The sequence below is a fragment of the Macrobrachium nipponense genome, chromosome 36 (genome assembly GCF_015104395.2).
Source record: "Macrobrachium nipponense isolate FS-2020 chromosome 36, ASM1510439v2, whole genome shotgun sequence".
NCBI classification, from domain to species: Eukaryota; Metazoa; Arthropoda; class Malacostraca; order Decapoda; family Palaemonidae; genus Macrobrachium; species Macrobrachium nipponense.
In genome coordinates this window covers 44,819,780-44,843,418 of record NC_087220.1, presented here as the reverse complement: position 1 = coordinate 44,843,418, position 23,639 = coordinate 44,819,780, and the positions used below count along the sequence as shown (strand labels likewise).

Here is a 23,639-nt window from a genome sequence, read left to right as displayed (position 1 = left end):
TAGACCTCTTCTTCGTCAGCTTCCGCAGGAAAGACATCAAGGGCCCCAAGGGGTGGCAGACAACTCAGCAGGACCAGGAACTGGAGCAGGGGCAGGTACAGGAGCAGGCATAGGTTAGGCCAGTGTGAACAGCAGGTGGGGTCACCTCTTCCACCACGAGTGGTGACAGAGGAGCAGAAACCACAGGCATGGGCAGAGGTGCCACCCGAACCCAGGAGGGAGTGGCACTGCGGACACAGGGATGGAAGATGGCAAGCTGGCAGATGTGCTGTAGTCCCCATCACAACAGTAGGGGGACATTAGTTGGATGGTGTGACTAGACCAGATGGGTCAGTATATTATAACCAGGCTGGGTCACCTTAGGGGGAGAAGTGGTGACCATACAGTGGGTTGCGGGAATGCTGGCACTGGTACTATTCAGGTGTGTCGGCAAAGCTTGTACTGAAGGTGGCCCAATCAGACCCAGTGAAGCCCACGCCTGACCAAGACCTGACACCTGTGGAAGGAAAAGAGTGAGAAGAGGCCCCCAGAGGAGTGTTGCCCTGGTACATAGCCTCGGCTTTCCCTTCCTCCTCCCCAGACTCGTTGGGAGAGGAAGCAGACACAGAGGCTTCCACCAAAGGAGAAGCAACAAGCAAGGGACGATTGCTGGGAGAGAGGTATGAAGACGAAGGGTTTGCTATCAAGGGAGTGGAGGGGGACGTGTCACCCCCTGCCACGGATTTAGAAGTCTTCCTACGAAACCTTCTCCTCCCAGCAAACTTTCCCTACTGCACCATGGACCAATCACAACACTCCGCACAGCGATCTTCTAGATTACACTCATGCCCTCGGCAAGATGAACAGAGGGCTTGAGGATCAACATCAAGAGAGGTGCATATTTTACAACACTTTACACTGCACTCCAGGCACTGCCTACTGGGAGCAGTATACCTAAGCGATTAGGATTCTTGGGTTTGCATAACATAATTTCACAAACACAGAATAGAACACACATACATATTCTATTCCAGAACAAAACAACAAGAAAAAATCCCACCAGGATTGAAAAGAAATCAGCTGAAACAGTCGTGCAGAAAGCAGTGATGAACATTTCTATCCACATCAACAGCCAAAAGCAAATTGGAATGTTTACGTTCAGTCAGGAGACTCCCAAAACACCGGACTGGTAGTTACTATCGAACCACTTTGTTTTAAGATTTCAGCAGCCGTGTCCAGGTTTCGCCTTAAATAATTCCTATTGTAAACGACAGAAAGTTTGTATATTGTGTAGGTACAACCCTGTATGTATTTGAAAGCACCAATGGAGCCATAAAAACTACAAAAGCTGCTATTACACTCACCTTTTTGAAGTGGTGAGCCTTCAGACCAACATTTGATGATTTCATCTCTACTAGCTTCATCTCCATATGCTTCATTAAGTTTTAAAGGGGAAGATATCATGGCTTCATTACTAGAATCTTTACTTGATCCATCAAGACTCCCATTCTTTTTGCTTTGTGACTTGCCAGTGGCAGATGATGCTTCTTCTGCCTTTGGAACTTTCTTCTTGTTTTTCTGCTCCACAACTGCATTATTACTGCTTTTCATCTCTCCAGAGGATGGCTTAGCAATGTCTGTAATGGTCTGATTCATTTTTCCCATTTCTACCTTATTTTTTTTATTCTTTTTCTTTTTATTTTTCTTTCCTTGTTCTTTGACACTGCTACCTGGTGAACCTAGTTCTTTTGTCTCTTTTTGAACCTCATTTGCTTCACTGATACTGGCCTGCTTCTTTTTTCCTTTTTTCTTCTTTTTCTTTCCAGTGGCCATATCTGCATTTAACTGCTGTTGTTTATCATTAACTTCTAACTTTTTAACTTCCAATACTTCATTACTCGAATTCCCATTCTCCACCTTCAATTTTTTTAAAGTAGGTTCATCACTAACTTTTTTGTCAGTCTTTTCTTTTCCCTCACTTGCTTCAATGATCCTGCCTTGCTTTTTCTTCTTCTTCTTCTTCTTCTTCTTCTTTGGAATGGCAGCATCTGCACTTGACTGTGGCTCTTCATCATTAGTACCCAACTTATTCTTGATGTCATTTACATTCTCATTTTCCACCTTCAATTTTTTCAAAGCAGGTTCATTGCTAACTTTTTCATTTTCATCAGCATTCTGTGTATCTTTTCTTTTTCCCCACTTTCCTTTTTTAGTTAAAGTAGGCTTACCATTTCTAATTTTATCATCTTTCCTTACAACAGGTAAAGTCTCAGAAACAGCTTGTTCACCCTCGGGTTTAATTCTAGGTCTCTTTGACAATGCATCCTCACCATTAGCTTCCTTCATTTTTCTTTTATTTTTTCCCATCACTACAGGTTTATTTATGCTGCTTTCTGGTAAAAGTTTGTTTGACCCTCCAGCATTAGATTGATTTGACTGATCAAGATCACCATCTGCTACTGGTTTTTTAGAGTTCTTTTTTGTTTGTTTTGTTAAATTTTTCTTCTTTTTATTTTCACTTTTGCCAAGGGATCCAATACTTTCTTCAACGTCAGTGCCAAATTTCTGGGTAAGTCAAAAACTCTTCTCATCTGTCAGCAAGATTCTTCACCTGTAAAAAGAGAATATTTAAAAAACTTTCCAAAAAATATTTGAGGAGGTTTTATTATCTTTTCAATATGTTATGGTATTAAACATAAAATCCTAACTGATATGACATAATGATTATAAAAATGCAGTAATTGAATTGCAAAATGATAAAAAGTCATACATGGGAAACTGATTATGCATATTTCTTATCTTTACCTTCCATTAAAGTGTACTGTAACTAAAAAACATCATGAATGGAAGAGTTGAGATAAGGGTGACAACTTCTAAATCCCTTTATTTTTTGCAAATTTTGCAACCTCAACAGCAAAACAACTTGATTTTCAAGGAAAACATCCACTAGGTTCAGAATCATTCTGGCACTTAACTATACTACGTTCATAAGCTCAAAAGAACCTTGTAATGAAAGATAACACAGTACTGTACCATCATCCAGATGTCATGATTTGGCCAGGCAATCTGGTTTTCATGCTACTCCTTCATAAGATTGTCCTTGCTGGATCCATAATTTCCATTCATTTCTTATATTACAGAATACTACATAATCTTGAAATATTAACTGCAACTTTTACCCTCCTTTAAAAGGCAAGCAGAGCACAAGAGTGAAAAAAAAAAAACCCAGTTCTACTGATGTCCACAAGGCCATAAAAGCAAGTCACAAATAAAGACAAGAAATGCAAATAGTTAAATGTCAAAGTGGTGTCATTTCCAGTGTTTTACCTACAGAGAATGATGAAAGATTATTTCAATTCCATTTAACTGGTCATGGTAACCACAAGTAATGATATTCAGGCGCTGCACTGTCATGGGGATCGACATTATGATGTGAAAAGTGAAATGCAACGTCTGTTGTAGGACGAGCAACAGCTTAAGCTGCAACTACGGTTAAGTTAGGTTAGAGTAGGATGTATCCCTGCAACACCATTACTGTACATGCAATGTTTTTACTCCTTTTCATCTCATGTTTTTCTGATTGCAATTTTTAGTATGAATTATTAACTTATCACCTGCTTCTCTTGTGTTTTGAGCACACATATTTCACTAGTACAGATTTGGCAATCCTTATTTTCCCAGTGTCAATAACCTCATCATTGCGACACCAGTAAGAACTAACAAATCAATCAATCAATCCCTATTTACCACTGCACCTAAGTTCCTTGCTGGACGAGTGGTTTTCGCGCTCGGCTGCCAATCTGATGGTCCGAAGTTCGAATCCCGGCTTGGCCAAAGCGGAATCAGAGGAATTTGTTTCTGGTGATAGAAATTCATTTCTCGATATAGTGTAGTTCGGATCCCACAATAAGCTGTAGGTCCCGTTGCTAGGTGACCAATTGGTTCCTAGACACGTAAAAATATCTAATCTTTCGGGCTCCCACTGCACCTCCCTAACAATTTTATAGAAAGGGTTCAGTAAACACAAAAACAAGTGGTTTGCCCAACAAATGTGATCAATAGCATAGAAAAAACACATCAGTTAGTCAGAAAAATTACCAATATGGCTGCCCATATTTGTTTGTGCTTATAATATAAAACTGAGTGGTTTGCCACAACAATGATGGTATAGACTAAAAAATAAAATTACAAGTTATTCACTGACAACAATGTGATTCATGTCCTAAACTGTCATAAACTAAGGTTGTTGTTGTAACGAGAACCCATAATTTCTTATGCTATTTCACTATTCCTTCTGTATTATGTATATCAAAAATTAATGGTTACTAGGATATTTATATTATACAAAAATGATAATTTACATATGTTGATGTGTGCTGCTATATCTGATGCTACATCTGGGTTTGGATAAGAGAGGGGACCTTGTTCATTATTCTACGTCGGTTAGGATTGATTTCCTGCTAGGTTAGGTTAAGGAAGGTAGGTTAGAAGGTGTATGTACCTTCAAAGTTCTATTCTTAGCAATACCTGCAGTTATAAAAATCAGCTGTAATCAAATATTCATAATTCAGAAAAAAGCAAACAAATGATGACAGATTAGATCACATCAACAAATGACCCAATGCCAAATATGGTGCCACAGGTAAACACGTTCCAGTTACAATTGGTGCAACATCGGCAAATACCTAATTTTGGTAAACCCCTTACCGTAGGATAGAGTTCAAAGGTAAATTACAGGTTAACTACAACCAATTACCAAAAACTGCTAGAAAATTGTTAATAAGCATCCAAAATACTAGGTATAGGAAACTACAATTTCCAATGAAATTACTTGTCATGCCAGTATTACTTAGATTAGCCCAAAACCCCCTTGGTCAGGTCAGGGCACAGCATCCTAAGTCAGGTAAGGTCTGGTTAGGTCCGGATACAGCTTTCTAGGAAAGGTTAGGATCATCACATTTTCACATCGGGTTTCTCATAACTGACCCTCTATCCTTACTCTGCATCTGCTCCCAACAAACAGGGATACATCATAGCCTAACCCTCCTTAACCTCTGCCGCCGTATCTTAAACTAACCTAGAAAGCAGTAGCTAGCATAAATCAAATACTAGCTAGCCTATACCTAGGGTAAAACAATGAAATAAGCACTGTGGAGTTTCATTTGTGATGGCAGTAAGGATAAAACCAATGATTAGGGGAAACAAAGGAGTAGACTAGCTGATCCAGTCTTGCCCGCTTGTTGATCCACCCTCCAAAAAGTACTTTTGCTTACTTCGAACGGAGAGTAGAGGTATCAAAGTGTTGCTCCCACCACCGATGACTCATGACTGGTGCCCATCTCCGGTGTCAGGACGTGTTAAAGTACTTTTTCGGAGGATGGATCAACAAGCAGGTAAGACTGGATCAGCTAGTCCAATAAGCTGTTTCCCCCACAAGGTAAAAATGCATTTCAGTTCAAACCATGAGCCCGGGAGTAAGAGGTCTCATAGCTACTCTAATATGTATATACGTATACTACAAATAGATACACTAATTTCACTTCTTTCCCTGGTTTTGTGTAAATCTTATACCAGTTTGGAGGGTAAACACAAACCAATTGGCAACACTGACAAATAATAGTAGAGCGCGAACAATGCTGTAGGTACTGTTCACAGCAAAACTGTTGATATTTGAGTCAGTAATCTATTTACTTTTTCAACAACGAATATTTTTAAATTAACAATCATGAATATTTTAAAAATTTATGCAATTCATGACCTTATACTGCCGTTTAACTATTCATTTGAATAATTATCTAGTGCACACTTCTTCTTCTACGAAAAATGATATTGTCATGATACAATAAAGTTTTATACATACTTACCTGACAGATATATACTTAGCTATAGACTCCGTCGTCCCCGACAGAATTTCAAATTTCGCGGCACACGCTACCGGTAGGTCAGGTGATCTACCGCCCTGGCCTGGGTGGCAGGACTAGGAACCATTCCCGTTTTCTAATCAGAATTCTTCTCTTCCACCTGTCTCCTGCGGGGAGGCTGGGTGGGCCATTAATCGTATATATCTGTCAGGTAAGTATGTATAAAACTTTATTGTATCATGACAATATCATTTTTATACATTCAACTTCCCTGCCAGATATATACTTAGCTGATTAGCACCCATTGGTGGTGGGTAAGAGACAGCTAACTACTGAAATAGACAGGTAAACAACATATGTTGTAGGTATTAATAAACCTTGGTTCCTACCTTATTAGGCTGAAGACTTCGCGGCTACTGCCTAGGAGTCTGCTTAGCCTCAAGAGCCTCAGCGAGATATTGATCTATGGCTAAGAGTTCTTGTGGGTCTGCCAATGGGGTCTTATCCACTTACTCGGCAGAGCCTAAAGGCCTTTGTCATTGGTGCTAATTCCACTAACATGACAATACACCTTGTTCAAGGACCGATCGCCTGATCCTAACATCCATGTTAGTTCTAAGATTGCAAGGAGTTATCCCCGAACTCCTTACAAACAACCAAAAACTCGAAACATAATTAAACGTTCATTTATAACAAAATTAAAAAAAAAAAAAAAAATTTTACCCCCCCTACTAGCCATACATACCCTTGATCCCCTACCAGCAATGACACTATGTGCCCGTGCGACATCAGTGAGCTTGCTAATAGAAAACCAAGCACATATCTGACAAGAGGGTTTATGTACGTTAAATATAAAATATTTTAAGGATCAGTCTTTGCTCCAAGACCCAGAACTGTATCTGCTGATACAAATGGACCTAGAGAGAAGCACTTCTCATAAGTCACTTTCACATCCTTCAGGTAATGATACGCAAACACTGAATTGCACCTCCAATAAGTCGTCTCAATGATATTTCTGAGACATATTCTTTTGGAACGCCAGGGACGTTGCTACTGCCCTCACCTCATGGGTCTTAACCTTTAGAAGACCGAAGGATTCCTCCGAGCAGTTCTTGTGTGCATCAGTAATCACGCTTCTCACAAAGAAGGCCAAGGCGTTTTTGGACATGAGTCTTTTGGGTTCTTCACAGCACACCAAAGACCTTGTTGACATCCTCCATCTGTTCTTTCTCTCTAAATAAAATTTAAGAGCTCTCACTGGACAGAGAGACCTCTCTGCCTACGAGGTTAGATAGGCCTTTTACCTCAAAGCTTCTGGGCCAAGGTTTTGATGGGTTCTCGTTTTTCGCCAGAAACAATGTCTGGAACGAGCAGATAGCCGCATCTCCTTTGAATCCCACTGTGGAGTCCAGAGCGTGCAATTCGCTCGTCCTCTTGGCTGTAGCGAGAGACAACAGGAATAAGCATTTCCTAGTGACGTCGCGGAAGGAAGCCAGATGTAGAGGCTCGAATTTATCTGAGGTAAGGAATTTCAGGACCACGTCCAGATTCCAACTAGGCGTTCTAGGAGCTGCTGATTTTGAAGTTTCAAAGGACCGAATCAAATCATGTAGATCCTTGTTCTCTGCAATTTCTAGCCCTCGATTCCTGAATACTGAAGACAGCATGCTTCTGTATCCTTTGATTGTTGACACGGAAAGGTGCGATTCCTCTCTCAGAAAGAGGAGGAAATCGGCAATGTTAACTATAGAGGTACTGGAGGAGGACAGCTTCTGACTCTTACACCACCTCCTAAAGACTTCCCACTTCAATTGGTATACTCTTCTCGTCGAAGATCTGCGGGCTCGAGCGATAGCGCCTGCAGTCTTGCGAGAAAAACCCCTCGCTCTGACAAGTCTTTCGATAGTCGAAAGGCAGTCAGAGCGAGACCGGGGAGGTTGTGATGAAACCTCTCGAAGTGGGGTTGTCTGAGTAGATCTGCTCTGCTTGGAAGAGATCTGGGGAAGTCCACTATCCACTCCAGTACCTCCGTGAACCATTCTTGGGCTGGCCAAAATGGGGCTATTAGGGTCAACTTCGTGCTCTTTGAAGCTACGAATTTCCTGAGTACTTCCCCCAGGATCTTGAACGGGGGAAAGGCGTAGGCGTCTAAGCCCGATCAATCCAGGAGAAACACGTCTATTGCAAAGGCTCTTGGATCTTCCACTAGAGAGCAAAAGATCTCTACTCTTTTGGAGAGGAACGTCGCAAACAGGTCTATGTGAGGTCTCCCCCACAGGGACCAGACTTCGGCACACTTCTGCGTGTAGAGTCCACTCTGTGGGAAGGACCTGATTCCTCCTGCTTAGTCTGTCCGCTCTCACATTTTTTATCCCTTGCACAAATCTTGTGAGGAGAGTTATGCCTCTTTCCTCTGTCCAGGTTAACAGGTCTTTTGTTAACTGATAGAGGGAGAAAGAGTGCGTCCCTCCTTGCTTGCGTATGTAAGCCAGAGCCGTGGTGTTGTCCGAGTTTATCTGTATCACCCCGCCTCTGACTATCTCCTCGAAGAACCTTAAGGCTAGATGTATGGCCACTAGTTCTTTGCAATTGATGTGCCAGGACACCTGTTCCTTTGTCCAGGTGCCTGACACCTCCCTTGCTCCTAGCGTCGCTCCCCATCCCGACTCCGAAGCGTCGGAAAATAACACTTGGTCTGGGTTCTGCAGGGCAAGCGACACGCCTTCGTTCTTCTGAAGAGGAAGGATCCACCACTTCAAGTGATTTCTTATCTCTTGTGGAATCGGGAAGGTGTCTGAGAGTTGTCCCGTCTTCCAACTCCACACCCCTTTCAGGAAAAACTGAAGAGGGCGAAGGTGAAGCCTCCCCAGAGAGAAGAACTTTTCTAGCGAGGACAGAGTCCCTAAAAGGCTCAGATAATCCCTCGCTGAACTGCTCTCTCTCTCTAAGAAGCTCGAGATTCTCGACAAACCTCGAGTGATTCTCTCTCGCGAAGGCAATACCCGAAAACCCCGAGAATCCATCTGAATCCCCAGATAGACCAAGTTCTGGCTGGGGATCAGTTGCGACTTCTCGAGGTTCACGAGTAATCCCAGCAATTCTATCATCTTCTTGTTATTAATAAGTCCTCCAAGCACCGAATCTCCGACTTGGCCCTGATCAGCCAGTCGTCTAAGTAGAGGGAGATGTTTATTCCCTCTAGGTGAAGCCATCTCACTACATTCGCCATCAGGTTGGTGAAGACCTGTGGAGCTGTAGACAGGCCAAAACACAGAGCCCTGAATTGAAAAATCTTGCCTCCTATCATAAATCAAAGATATTTCTTTGACAAGTGGTGAATGGGAACGTGGAAATATGCATCTTGCAAGTCCAGAGATACCATCCAATCTCCTGGACGAAGAGCTGACATTACTGAGGCGGACTTTTCCATACGGAACTTCTTTTTCTGAACAAAGCGGTTCAGAGCGCTTACGTCCAGTACTGGTCTCCACCCCCCCGATGCCTTTGGTACTAGAAAAAGGCGATTGTAAAATCCCGGGGAGTGTGGATCCTGCACAAGTTCGATGGCCTCCTTTTCCCACATTTGCTCTACCATTTGAAGGAGAGTCTTTCTCATCACAGGGTCTCTCTCTGTACCTCGCTGACAGTTCCCGAGGCGTAGAGGTTAGGGGAGGACTATCCTCGAAGGGGATTACGTATCCTTTCTTTAGGACTGAAACCGACCAAGGGTCGGCTCCCCTTTTTGCCCAGGCTCCTGCAAAGTTCAGGAGTCTGGCGCCTACTAGTGCTTGGAGGATCATCAAGTCATTTTGTCTTCTTGAAAGGTCTGAAGGAAGACCTTCCTCTCTTATCAGAGCTCTTCTTTCTGGAAGGGGGACGAGCCGCTGCACCTCCACGAAAGGGCTGCTGAGGAGGACGAGAGTCCTTTTTATTCGTAGACACTACAGGACGACTCTTCTTGGATGTTTGTACACGTAGGTCTTGTGTCGCCTTCTCAGTTAGCGAGCGAGATATATCCTTCACTAACTGAGAAGAAAACAGATGATCTGACAGAGGGGCGAACAATAGCGCTGTCCTCTGGCTCGGAGAAACCGCTTTGGATAACAGGGATCCATAAACTGATCTCTTCTTCAGAAGACCAGCACCAAATAGGGAAGCAACTTCTCCTGAACCGTCTTGTACTGCCTTGTTCATGCAAGACAGGACGCTATGGAGAATCTCTGGGTTCTTAAGAAACTCCGGGTCTTTAGACTTATTAGCCAGAACTCCAAGAGACCAATCCAGAAAATTGAACACCTCTAAAGTGACGAAAAGTCCCTTTAGAAAGTGGTTCAACTCTGAAATGCTCCACGTAGATCTGACCGATCCTAAAGAGTGACGTCTGGAGGCATCCACTAGATTGGCAAAGTCTGCGTCTGCCGATGCAGGAAGAGAAAGACCCATCGTCTCTCCTGTCCCGTACCAAATACCTCTCTTTCCATGGAGTTTGGAAGGAGGCATGTAGAATACTCTTTCCCAACTCTTTCTTAGTGCCCATCCAAGAATCCAAAGATTGGAGGGCCTTCTTCATGGAAATCGCAGGTTTCATTTTCAGAAAGGCCGAGGATTTCACAGTAGCCGAACTCGAAAAGAGAGAACGAGGAGAAGGAGGAGCCGCTGGACTAAGAGAGTCTCCAAACTCTTGTAGTAACAAGGAGGCTAAGATCTTATAGTTGGAGAGTCCTTCATTTGTAAGAAGCTCGTCATTAGACAACTCGTCCAAACCCCGATCCGACGAAGGAGAAAGCTCTCGTTTGGAGGAAGAGTCTTTCCAAGACCTCCTACGATCTGAAGGAGAGGAGCTTCTGTTTGGAGAAGAGTCATAAATTCCAGATATGAGTCTATTCGTATCTTGCCTCATGGAAGAACTCCGACTCCTGCCTACTGGCTCTTGACTCTTGACTCTTGACTCCTGACTCCTACTCCTGCCGGTCCTGACTCCTGACCTCCTGACTCTGACTCCTGCCTCCTGACCCTGCCTCTTGCTCCTGGCTCTTGGCCTCCTGCTTCCTGCATGCTGGGAGACTCTTCGCTCCTGGCTCTTGGCTCCTGCCTCCTGGGTGACTCCTCACTCCTGGCCGGTGCCAGAACGCCTGATCGGCTCCCTCCTGTAAGGTTGACTCCACGTTCTTACTAGGAGCCCTTGAGTAGGAGCATCGATCCTGGCGGCAGGTACCTCCACACGTCTGGAGGACCTTTTGATAGGAAGGGAAGTGTCTTTCCTTCTAGGAGGCTCCTTTGAAAGCACTCCTACTAAAGACGATATCTGCTCCTGCATGGAAACCAGAAACCTCTTAGTAACCTCCTCTTTATCCTCTTCGGGAGGAGGAGAAGGAGGAGGGGAGGAGTCCATGGGCTCCACCTCCTGACTCCTTCTAACTCTGGGTGACAGAATGGCTCTTTTTGCCTTCTTAACTCCCGAAGGAGACTCCTCAGGGAAGTTTTCCGGGCTCGAGTCAATAGTCGGAGCCTTCCAACTCCTCTTCAGTGGTCGCGAGCGATCCGAATCCCTCCAATCACGTCTAGGAGACGAAGATCCCGACGAAGAAAAACAATCACGCAGGACGCTTTTACAATAGCGATCCCTGGCAGTCTGGGGTGTCACAGAAACCGCCGAAGGGACACCTGATCGGTGGGGATTCTCCACAACCTCCTTTCGGTTTTTGACATTCCTTCTCCTCTGGGCATGTGAGCTTGGAAGAGGTCTAGACCTAGGAGCGTTGCGGAGCCGACCAGATGCCCCCTCCACTACACTGGGGGGACACACATCACTGTCCACTGAAAAATCACTAGCCTTACCTTGCAGGGCAGCCATTTTGTTTTCCATTAACTTGAAGGCCGCTTTTAGATCCGCAAGTTCTGCAATAGGAGAAGGGGCTGAAAAGGAAGGAGAAGTAGCAATACTTACCCTTGGGGAAGATCCCAAGCTAGGAATTAGTTCATTAGATCTCGAACTACTTAAACTTCTAGAAGAAGCTTTCCTCACTCTTTCTCTTTCTAACTTTTTCAAATAATTAGTTAGATTCTTCCACTCATTCTCACTCAAATTCTCACATTCCTTGCAAGTATTAGTGAAAGAACATTCATACTCCCTGCAACCCTTGCATACAGTGTGAGGGTCTACCGAAGCTTTCGGCAACCTCACCTTACAGCCTACATTCACACAACGTCTCACAACCATTCCAGCGTCAGACATTTTAAAGAAAAATCCAAATCAAGTCCACAAAACAGTCCACAAAAGCGTATGCCAATCCAACAATCCAGATACGTCACCAAAAGTCGGTCAAGAAGATCAATTGCCGGTGAAAAAAGAAAAACCAATCGAGAGGAACCAACAACAATGTTGACGGTCCGGACGACAGAAGAATTCTGATTAGAAAACGGGAATGGTTCCTAGTCCTGCCACCCAGGGCAGGGCGGTAGATCACCTGACCTACCGGTAGCGTGTGCCGTGAAATTTGAAATTCTGTCGGGGACGACGGAGTCTATAGCTAAGTATATATCTGGCAGGGAAGTTGAATGTATAAAAATCGTAGTTCCCTTGGATAAGCCGTGGTTGGAAGTCATTGTTTATGATTTTTGTGAAGAAAGTGCCACAGCATCTATTACAAGTGGTGTGCAGATTTAGCACATGGAATGGGAAGTTTATTGGCACAAGCAACTCTGCAAACATCGAGATGGCATCAATCTTCTAAACATTCGGAGTTGTAAGTAAAAATTTTGAAAGCGTCATGGAGGTATTGTGTGCAATGCGTAGGGCCAGACTTTTCATTACCCTCTGTTTAATCTTAAAATATGGCCTTAATTTCTGCCAGACTTTTCATTACCCTCTGTTTAATCTTAAAATATGGCCTTAATTTCTAACTTAATTTCGAAAGGAGAGTAGAGGTCTCGAGCTCCTGCTCTCACCACCAAGAACTCGTGACTGATGACCATCTCCGGTGTCAGGACGTGTTAAAGTACTTTTTCGGAGGGTGGCTTCAAACGCGGTAGAGTGGCTCAGCTAGTCCAGTCGGTTGTTTCCCCATGTGTGCACTGCGTAGAGCCAGACTTTCATTAACCTCAGTTTAATCTTAAAATATGACCTTAATTTCTAACTTTGGAGAAAATACTTACTTCGAAAGGATAGTAGAGGTCTCGAGGTGTTGCTCTCACTGCCAACAACTCGTGACTGATGACTATCTCCGGTGACAGGACGTGTTGAAGTACTTTTTCGGAGGGTGGCTTCACACGCAGTGGAAACTGGATCCGCTAGTCCAGTCGGTTGTTCCCCCTATTACCCTAGGGTAAACAACCACAGACGATCCATTGTCATCGCGTGACAGGCCTTATTCACTTGATATTTATGGTGAAACAAGAATACAATTACAACTTTAAGCATACCATTCAAAAGATTGAAGTTTCGTCAACATAATGTGATATATGAAAGCCCCCATACGAACTAAAATAAGTATGTGAGCTCTTTGTAAAATATGTTTTAGAGGCAGTTTTTGAAATCCAATATGGCAGCAATCGTGTGACTGGCCGTTCTAACCACAGACAATCCACTATCTTCCCCAGCACTCATTTGAAGAATGTTAGCATATATATGTAACATTTATTGATCTTACTCAAGATTGCAGTTGTAATCAGCACAATAAAACAACATTTTGTTGCCTATATTAGTGAAAGTATGAAACTTTATTCCCGGGGTCAGGGTTTGAACTGAATTCATTTTTACCTTGTAATCGGTGGTTTTATCCTTACTGCAATCACAACTGAAACTCCACAGTGCTTATTTGATTGTAATTATACACATTTTGGTCTTAATTTACTCCAAATTGCACTTGAACCATGTTGCTGTTCCTGGTTCTTAAGTACTCACTCCACAAACACAGTTATGAGCAGCAGACGACTACACTGTTTATGAGGTGCAAAGCTTTATTCCCTTAATTGTTTACTTTACTTATTATTTAGTTTAACTTTACTTTGTTACTTCAAAATGTTTACGTATTTAATACATGTCTACTATCCCTTTTTTGCAACCAAATAACCCCGAAAAATTACAGATATTTCTGAAATACGAGCAGACGATGGCAAAAAGACTCATCGTTGCCAATCTAGTGGAGCTTCACACATACGCCGATGCATTTACAAACTGTTTCCATCAATTCTAGTTGTCATAGTAATGCAGTAATGATGAAATTGCTGTAATATCTATAGGGTAAAAAACCGCATGGTACATGGGTGGACCATGTACGATCAATGTGTACAACCCCCAAAAAAGTACATTATAACGCGTCCTGACATCGGAGATGGGCATCAGACGTGACTTGTTGTTGGTGAGAAATGGAGCTAAAGACCTCTACTCCGGTGTCAGGACGCGTTATAATGTACTTTTCTTGGGGTTGTACACATTGATCGTACATGGTCCACCCCTGTACCATGCAGTTTTTTACCTATATACTACAAATAGATATGCTAATTTCACTTATTTCCCCAGGTTTGTGTAAGTCTTATACCCAGTTCAGAGAGTAAACACATACCAATTGACAACACTGATAAACAATTGAAGAGCACAAAACGCCGCAAAGAATGCCGTAGTTCCCTTGGATAGGGTAGAATATCACGACAGGCCAACCCTCATCACGGTGGACGGGTCTTATTCACTCGATATTTAATTGGTGAAACAAGAATACAATTGCAACTCTAAGCATACCATTTAAAAGACTGAAGTTTTGTCAACATATTGTGATATATGAAAGCCCCATACGAACTAAAATAAGCATGTGAGCTCTTCGTAAAATATGTTTTCAAGGCAGTTTTGAAATCCAATATGGCGGCTACGTTTTGCATGGACGGTTCTCATCAGTGACGGCCACCATCTTTCCCCAGCACTCATTTGAACAATGTTAGCGTATATATGTAACGTTTATTGATCTTACTCAAGATTGCAGTTGTAATCAGCACAATAAAACAACATTTTGTTGCCTATATTAGTGAAAGTATGAAACTTGTTATTCCCGGGGTTATGGTTTGAACTGAATTCATTCTTACCTTGTAATCGGCGATTTTTATCCTTACTGCCATCACAACTGAAACTCCACAGTGCTTATTTGATTGTTATTATACACATTTTGGTCTCAGTTCACTCCACATTGCACTTTAAACCCGTTGCTGTTCCTGGTTTCTAAGCGCGCGCGCCATAAACACAATTACGAACAGCAGACGACGAAACTGCAAAGTTTTATTCCCTAAACTGTTTACTTTACTCGTTATTTAGTTTAAATTTACTTTGTTATTTAAAAATTTTGATTTAATTCATGTATATTATCCCTTTTTTGCAACCAAATTACCCCGAAAAATTACAGATATTTCTAAAGTAGATAAAATAAAATGTTTCTAACGTTTTCGTACATCTGGCTGCCGAAAACCATAGAGGAACGAATACGGAAAAGTGCATAGGGGAACGACTACGTTTTTTTTTTTTTTTTTTTTTTTTTGCTTTTTTGTTTTTGCTAGCACTTTTCATTGATTTCAGTCTTTATTAGTATTTTGAATTTCTTTAATAATCGTATGCCAGAAATAAATGTAACCTTTAATGTTTGCATGCTTTAATGTTTGCATTCTAAGAATGGCAAAATCATCGTTGCCACATTAGTGGAGGCTTCACACATACGCCGTTCCATTATTATAACGAACTGGATATTGGTACGGCAGCCGTACCCCGATCTCGGTAGATACTGGTACGGCAGTGAATTGCGCATGAGCGAACCCTTGTTTACCGCCTCACGCATAGCCAAAGACTATATACTGAAGTATATACACAGTCTTTCGGCATATCAGTGACAGCAAGAAAAATGGTGACGGAACAGCATGAACCGCGGAATAATACATTAGTTTTCGCCGAAAAACAGATGTTTCCAGGCTTTAACGAGCTGACATCTATGAAGACAAACTTTCAAAAATTGGGTAATTCGTGGTATATACGTAGGTCACGAACGATCGAATCGGCCCTGAAAAGAATTCGGAAGAGGAGATTCAAAGAGGATTATAGCTATATAAATATATACACTACCATCGTACCTTTGGTGCTTACTTTCTCGGCCCATTATTCTGCCCGACTTCGGCAGTTGCAAGGGCCTTTATACACTTTACAATATTCTTTTAATTCACTTCATTGAGTATATTGCAGCTGTCTGAGAAGACGATAGAATTTACCAGGTAGTGAAATGGCAAAATTAAACAAAATTTCAGCACTATTCCATTAAAATCGGGATAGTGTTGTTTTTGTAGTACAAAAAAGCGGGAAAAATTCACAAAAGCAAAACAAACCAAAAAAAAAAGGGGGGGGGAGGGACATTTTGCTAACTAAAAAATGGGGGACAGATGTTCAAAAAGCGTGACTCTCCCACCTAAAAGCCGAACTCTGGTTTACATAATACAGTATGATTAGCAAACTGGTAAACGGATACAGCTAACTGCCGTATCTACAGCAAGTCAAGAGTGCAAATACGGCACCAATGACAGAATCTGCCGTACCCTCACCGCACTATATTATTTGTACGGCAGGAAGTCTGAAATTGACGCATGCGCAATTCACTGCCATACCAATATCTACCACGATCGGGATACGGCTGCCGTACCTATATATCCTGTGCCTTATTATAAACTGTTTCCATGAATTCTAGTTGTCATAGTAATGCAATAATGATAGTCTTATACCCAGTTTGGAGGGTCAATACATACCGAATGGCAACAGAGAGAGAGGAGAGAGAGAGAGAGAGAGAAGAGAGAGAGAGAGAGAGAGAGAGAGTAGAGATAGAGAGAGAGAGAGAAAGGAAGGAGGAAAGGAAAGCGGAGGAACGAAGAAAAGAAAGGGGATGGCAGGTGGAGGAGGGGGGGGGGATAGGTGGAGCTTTATACGCGTGTTCGTATCCATTTCTGCATAATTTCTCTTCCCAAATATAGGTAGTACCTACCACCTAGGTAGTACTACTACCTGGTCTATGTGGCCTTCCGGCATTCTAAAAGTGCTCTGCGTGTTGAATCACTACCTAGGTACCCCATTTGGCTACTTAAACACTAAATTCGTATATATAGTAAAAAAACGAACAACGTTTTACGTACCCCATTTGGCTACATAAACACTAAAATCATATATATAAAAAACGAACTACGTTTTACCTTAATTCATATCATTTAACGGAGGGAGAGAATTCACGTGGTCCTAACTTCGGTCAATTCCGGCGTCATCTAGTAATAGTAGTAGTAGTAGGCAGGATATTCCTTTGAAACGGCTCCCTTCCTTGTTTTATTCCTCCTTCGATTGTGTCTGTTTGAGTTTCTTCTCTGAATAACCACATTTCTTTTAGAAATTCTTTCCTATTCTCCACTTCCTCTCTCTGTAGATCTACAAATAAGAGTATATTAGCTGCTAATTCCTCTTTATTTTCTTGATATGGTTACTGCAGAAAACTATATTTCTAATCTCATTCACTGTATGCTGTACAGTAAGAAATTTTCTCAATTTTATTTTCTTTCCTTACAGCACAAACAATTTGTATCTTCTCCTTTTATCCTATTTCTATCATTTAATCCTAGTGTACCTAGTCTGGCTGTCATACCAGATTTCTTCTCTTATGTTTTCTTTATATTTTCTGTAGATTCTTAGTGTTGACTTTTCATTCATTTCTTTCTGTCCCAGTTGTTTAATATTTCTCTTAACTGTTTGTCTTTAACTGCTTCAATTCTACTTAAGTTTATGTTTAGTTCTTTCATATTTTCTTTTACTTGCATTATCCAGGGGATTTTCTTGTTTCCATACTGATCCTTGGTAGCAACCGGCTTTGGATGATGGGTTGGGGGGTTGGTCATGGGTCGAGGCATTGCCTTTACAACGCCGCCTCTTAGTCGTACGAGGTATTTTTATTCACTGAGCTCTTTAATTAATTTTTGTCTTTTCTTCCACATCTAATTTAATGTCTCTCTTTTTTTATTTCATTATGTTCTTCTTTAAATAGGAATTTTCCAGTTATATCACTTTAATTTTCTCCATACGATTGTTGAAAGTCAATTATTTTAATTTTTCTTCCCTGTAAGCAAAACAATACAATCGAAAATGCAATATATCCTCATCTATATTTTCGCAAAATGGACAAAAGGTGTTCCCATTTTGTGGTCTCTTTATAATGTTTAGTTGTAATGAGTTAGTTCGTGCTCTAAAGAGAATTTAGAAGCAAATGTGTTGTCATAAATTTCCTCTTTTATTTAACTTTTCCATTTCTTATATACGTATATTTAAGGTCACTTTATTTTCCATGTCCTCTTTCCACTCACTGTGTCCCAGATTCTGGTTTTGTCCTTAATTTCTGTTTTGGACATTCCTTCCCGTTTTCTTAAACTGTTGTTAATTTCTTGCATGTAGCCTACTTTTCTGCTTTTTTCCACCGGTTTCTTCCCTTGTGTTGCATATCCATGACTATTTTCTTCAATAACTCTTTTCATCCATTTATAGTCTTCTTCTTTGCCTTCAGCTTTTCCCATTTCTATATGGGGTCGCTGTTTCTAGTCAGCCTTCTCCATCTTCCTCTGTCCTGTACATCTTGTTCTTTTAGACCCTTTTCCTTCATGGCATTCAGTAATTTATCTTTCCACCTGAATTTTGGCCTTCCCCTCCCTCTTCTGCCCACCACCTCTTCCATACGTGTTCATCTTCTCTCCTCATGACATGACCAAACCATTTGAGTCTTCTTTCCTGCGCTTTTTTTGAAACCTCCAATACTTTGACTGTCCCCCTGGTCAATTAATTCCTGATCTTATCTCTTTTTGTGGCGCCACACATCCACCTCAGCATTCTCATCTCGGCCACTTCCATTTTTCTTTCTTGTTCTTTCTTTATTGGCCAAGTCTCAGCCCCATAGAGCATGACTGGTCTAACTACGCTTTTATAAATTTTTCCTTTAACTTTTGCAATGATCCTCCTGTCACAAAATATCCCTGATGACTTTCTCCAGTTCATTCATGCACACTGAATTCTATTACTGACTTCTGCTTTCAGGTTTCCATTCTCACTCATAACAGAACCAAGACATTTGAAAGAGTTAACCCTCTCCAAGTCTTCTTGGCCCAATTTCACTGTTTCCTGCCATTCCTCTCCACCTGTCCATATATATTCTGTCTTTGTTCTGCTAATTTTTGAGCCTCTACTCTCAAGTTCTTCTCTCCATCTTCCTAGCTTGAGTTGGACACATTCTCTTGTTAGATCAGTAAGCACAATGTCATCAGCAAACATTGCACACCAAGGCACCTCCTCTCTAACTTCCGATGTTATAACATCCATCACAATATCAAACACGTAGGGACTAGGGGCTGAACCCTGGTGGAGACCAACTTTCACCTTAAACTTCTCTGTAGTTCCAACAGTGCTTCTTACTTGCGTGGTTGCCTCTGCATACACATCTTTCATTATCCTGATATACTTTTCAGAAACTCTTTTCTCTCTCAATCACCTCCATACCTCCTGCCTAGGTACCTTATCATATGCTTTTTCCAAGTCAATAAACACCAGATGTATTCCTTTCTGTTTCTCTCTATAATTCTCTACTGTCTGCCTTAGTGCAAATATTGCATCAACTGTGCTCTTTCCTGGCATAAAGCCAAATTGTTCTTCACAAATTGTGGTTTCCATTCTCAATCTTCCTTCTATAATCCTCTCATATATTTTCATTGTATGTGATATCAGTTTAATTCCTCTGTAGTTCCCACACTCCTGCACATCACCCTTCCCTTTGTAGATTGGGACCATTAGACTATTTCTTCACATGTCTGGTATTATTTCTTGGCGATACATCTTGGTCATTAAATCCCACAGGATGTCCATGCCTTCCTCTCCTAAACACTTCCACACTTCAGCTGGTATTCCATCAAGTCCCACTGCTTTCGCCTTCTCCATTTTATCCAGGGCCTTCTTAACCTCTTCTCTGCTGATATCCTGGACTATTCTTTCATGAGGGTTTCCATCTCTTATTATATTATTGTTCGGGGGTTTTCTTCATATAGTATCTTCAAAGTACTCCTTTCATCGAGCTATTATGCTTTCCTCTTTAGATAAAACTTTTCCATTTTTGTCCTTGATCTGTCTGATATGTGTTAGATCCTTTGATGATTTATCTCTGCTTTTTGCTATCTTGTGTACTCTCTTTTGGCCTTCAGCTGACTCTAAGTTCTCATAGAACTTGTCCATTGCAATTGCTTTTGCCTGTGCTACTGCCCTTTTAGCTTCTTTATTTGCAGTTTCCCAAGCTATCCTATTTTCCTCAGACGGATTCCTGTCATAGGCTACTCCTGCTTCCCTTTCCTTCTTTATCTTATCTTGGGTGTTAGGGTTCCACCACCAGCTCTCTTTCTCAATCAGTGGTCCTCTATCAAAGGTCTTCCCCAATAATTCTTCTGCTATTTTAAGAATCACTGCACTATTTCCTGTCCACCAGGTGTTCACATATTCTGCCAAACTGATGCCTCTAGGAACTGCTTCCTCAAATCTCTCTAATTTCTTGCTCTTCTAATCATTGCCACTTCATCTTCGGCTGGACTACCTTTTCCCCAATTCCAACTCGTCTTAACAAGAGATCTGACACTATTAGCCTGTGTTGTCTGCTAACACACTCTCCTTTTTTTCACTTCTGTTAAATGGTTCCTTCTTCACATTAAAAAATCTATCTGCGTTTGTCTTTCCCACTACTATATGTCACATGGTCATTTGTGAAAAAGGTGTTAATTGCCATGTCAAATGCCAGTGCAAAGTCTGTTATCAGCTCTCCTTCCTCATTCATTTCTCCCATGCCATGTCCTCCATGTATTCTACTAACGTTTTCCCGATTGCACCCGATGTGTCCATTCAAGTCTCTCCCAACAAATAACCTTTCTTCTATTTCTGTCGATGTCATGACTTCATCGATATCTCTCCAGAACTTATTTTTCACCTCTTCACTGCACCCGGTCTGTTTGCATTTGCACTTACTACATTTAAGATATGACCACCACAGCACTACCTTACTTTCATTATTCTCTCACTTTTCCTTTCAACGCCCACAATATTTTCTTTCATTTCTTTACTGATGACAGTCCCTAAACCACTTCTGCCAGTGTCATCAGCTCCGCTATACAGCAACTTATAGCCATTGCCAATGTCCTTTGCTTTATTTCCTCTCCACCTTGTTTCCTGCAGACATGAAATGTCCACTCACCTTTTCTCCATGACATCTGCCACTTCCCTGCTTCGACCATTCATGCTGCCAACGTTCAGTGTTCCCATTCTTCTTGCCTGAACTTGCTTCTTTAGCCGCGCCCGTCCTTGACGAGGTAGCCCTTGTCCCCTTGTCCATTTATCGGGGAGGTCATGCGAGGCCTCCGCGCGTCGCGTGGGAGGGGACGCCCTGGCCTTCTACTGGTAACTGTGCCTGGCTGTTCATGGTTTCGGCAAAAATTTTACGGTCGGATACCTTTCGTGCCACCAACCCTCACCATTTACCCGGGATTGGGACCGGCATAGAGTTGCGCTGGCTTGCAACCCCTATGGCTGGTTTTTCGTCCATTTATAGTATTATTTATATTTCAGTTTTCCACTTATAATTCTGCTTCTCATGGGAGATACTCCTATCTCGCCCCTTAATGGGCTACTACTGTACCTATGTATACCTACTTCTGCAAGCTCCTAATATTTTTCCATAAACCCCATTCTCTATTCCTTGCAATTTTTCTATTTCTGTATCTGTTAAATTAACTCATTGGTCCCACATAAGATTAATGGTAGAGCTATATTTTTCCAGTATTGAAAGTAATTTTTTACGGTTTTTCTCTATCACCGAGTAGGTCAGGTTGGCTCATTTCTGTGCTTTGTCCACCATTTCCTTTTTCTGTAGCTTACACAAATTTCTGGTATGATTTATCTTTATTCCTAAATATGTTATATTCTCCCGCACTTTTATATCCTCAATCTCTTCAGGTTTTTCCCTCATATTGAAAAGAATGATGCGGCGATTCTCTTTATTTATGTCTAGCCCACATTCACTTCGTATATCTATTAAAATTTGTATGTTTTTCTTTGCATCTTCTATATTTCCAGCTAATACTAACCCATCATCAGCGAAGAATTATAGCGTCCCAATCTTGAATAATTCATTTTCGAATCCTGTCCCTCTTCCTTCTCCTCCTCCATTTTCATAATTATTAAAAATGATCTTTGAATGTATTTTGAACTGTTTCATGACTTCGATCATAACTTCCCTTTTAACCGAATCAAAGACTTTACTGTAATCAATAGCTATTACAATTAAGGGTTTGTCTATTCCCATAGCTCTCTTCTACACAATACTGTAGTGTAAGGATATTATGTTCGATCCTACTCCCGCCGCTGTGAATCCAGCCTGGCATTCGTGTTCTTCTCCATTCAATCTGAGGTGTGCTTCTATTTCGTCTCACATCAACATCATGGTTATTGTGTATGATATACATTCAATAAAGCTATTGGCCTTAGATCCTTGGCCCTTGGTTTCCTTTTCTCTTCTATCATTTTCGTTCTCCATCTTTCAAGATTCGGGCTTTCTTTGATTTGTAGCTCGTTGTTGTAGCATCTAACCAATACTTTTGTACAGGTTTTGCTCTTCATCAATGCTTTGTACAGATCTGGTTTAAGTCCATCTGGGCCTGTGTGAGCCTGCAGCTTTTTTAGCTTTGAGCTTCCTTAGGCAAGCTATGGCTTTTTCCTCGGTCACCACAGGTTCCTTCATTGGTATTGTCTTCCCTTTGCATTCCATCAATGAGTCCATGCGTTCTCTTAGTACTACTGGAAATTTATAATCTCCAGTTCTTATGCAGTCATCTACTTCTGCCATTTCAGCTTTATTTTTGAAGCAGCATTCGCTCTGGCAAAACATTAAATAGTGTGTCGTTTCTTACGTTCAAATAGAATAATATGAAAAAATTAAGATAACAGCTTACTATTTGATATTACGAGGCAGTGGCAACCGATATTGAGGTCAGGTAATCCATTTTCGTATATTCAGCTAAATTCATATATAATAGGATATTGGTATGTACGAGACCGAAACCGAACCGTGCTTAAATTAATGAAATGTTTTTTTTTTTTACCGTAATTCATTGATTTAATTACTTAAACTATCCGCCATTTTTATGATTTGCTTCTCTCCCGTTGTTATTATTGCTGAATGCAATTTCCTTTAACTTTTTACCATAATTCATTGAATTGATCATTGTTTAAATTTATCACTTAAGAAGCGACTCAGGCTTAAATTCAGGGAACAACATATGGGAAGGATATAAAAGAATGAGGTTTAGTCTTAAAAGAGGAGATGAGTCCGTCTCTAAAGCGGATAGGTTACAGGAGGCAGAGAGAGAGAGAGAGAGCTCGAGCTGGGAGAAAATAAAGGGTGCGCTTGACTGACTGCTGTTTTTCCCAGGTTTCTGAAAAGAAGAATAGAGGTTGGAACTATCAATACAAAATCAGAAAAGTCAGACACCAGGTCCAAGGAGTGTGCCCAAAGATCATTAAAACAAAAACAGAAACGATATTTCCGTGCAATATTCCAAAACAGAACGAATATGATAAATATAAAGCTTGATAAAACTGAAAACAAGGAAATGACTCACTGTAAAAACTTCAAGCAAAATGTCATGCGCCTAAAACAATAGGTGACAACATTAAGACGAGGAGCAGGTCACGTGTCTGATGCAAAAGGGAGGTCATGGCAGAGGAGTCCT

General features: G+C 41.4%; 1 protein-coding gene across 8 annotated transcripts in view; it reads right to left on the bottom strand.

Moving 5' to 3' along the window:
- LOC135203593 (prolyl 3-hydroxylase OGFOD1-like) overlaps nt 1-23,639 on the bottom strand; it is a 286,279-nt gene that overhangs the window by 173,066 nt on the left and 89,574 nt on the right. For 3 of the 8 annotated variants that reach the window (XM_064233383.1, XM_064233384.1, XM_064233378.1), the window contains exons 1-2: nt 17,046-17,188; nt 1,344-2,590 (exon numbers count right to left, since the gene is read on the bottom strand). In XM_064233383.1, the coding sequence (XP_064089453.1) occupies nt 1,344-2,346 (1,003 nt within the window). In that variant the 5' untranslated portion in view covers nt 2,347-2,590; nt 17,046-17,188. Of the gene's footprint in view, nt 1-1,343; nt 2,591-3,012; nt 3,136-3,726; nt 3,838-17,045; nt 17,189-23,639 lie in introns of those variants that run through there. The other 5 variants (XM_064233380.1, XM_064233379.1, XM_064233385.1 and 2 more) reach the window with 5 other exon arrangements.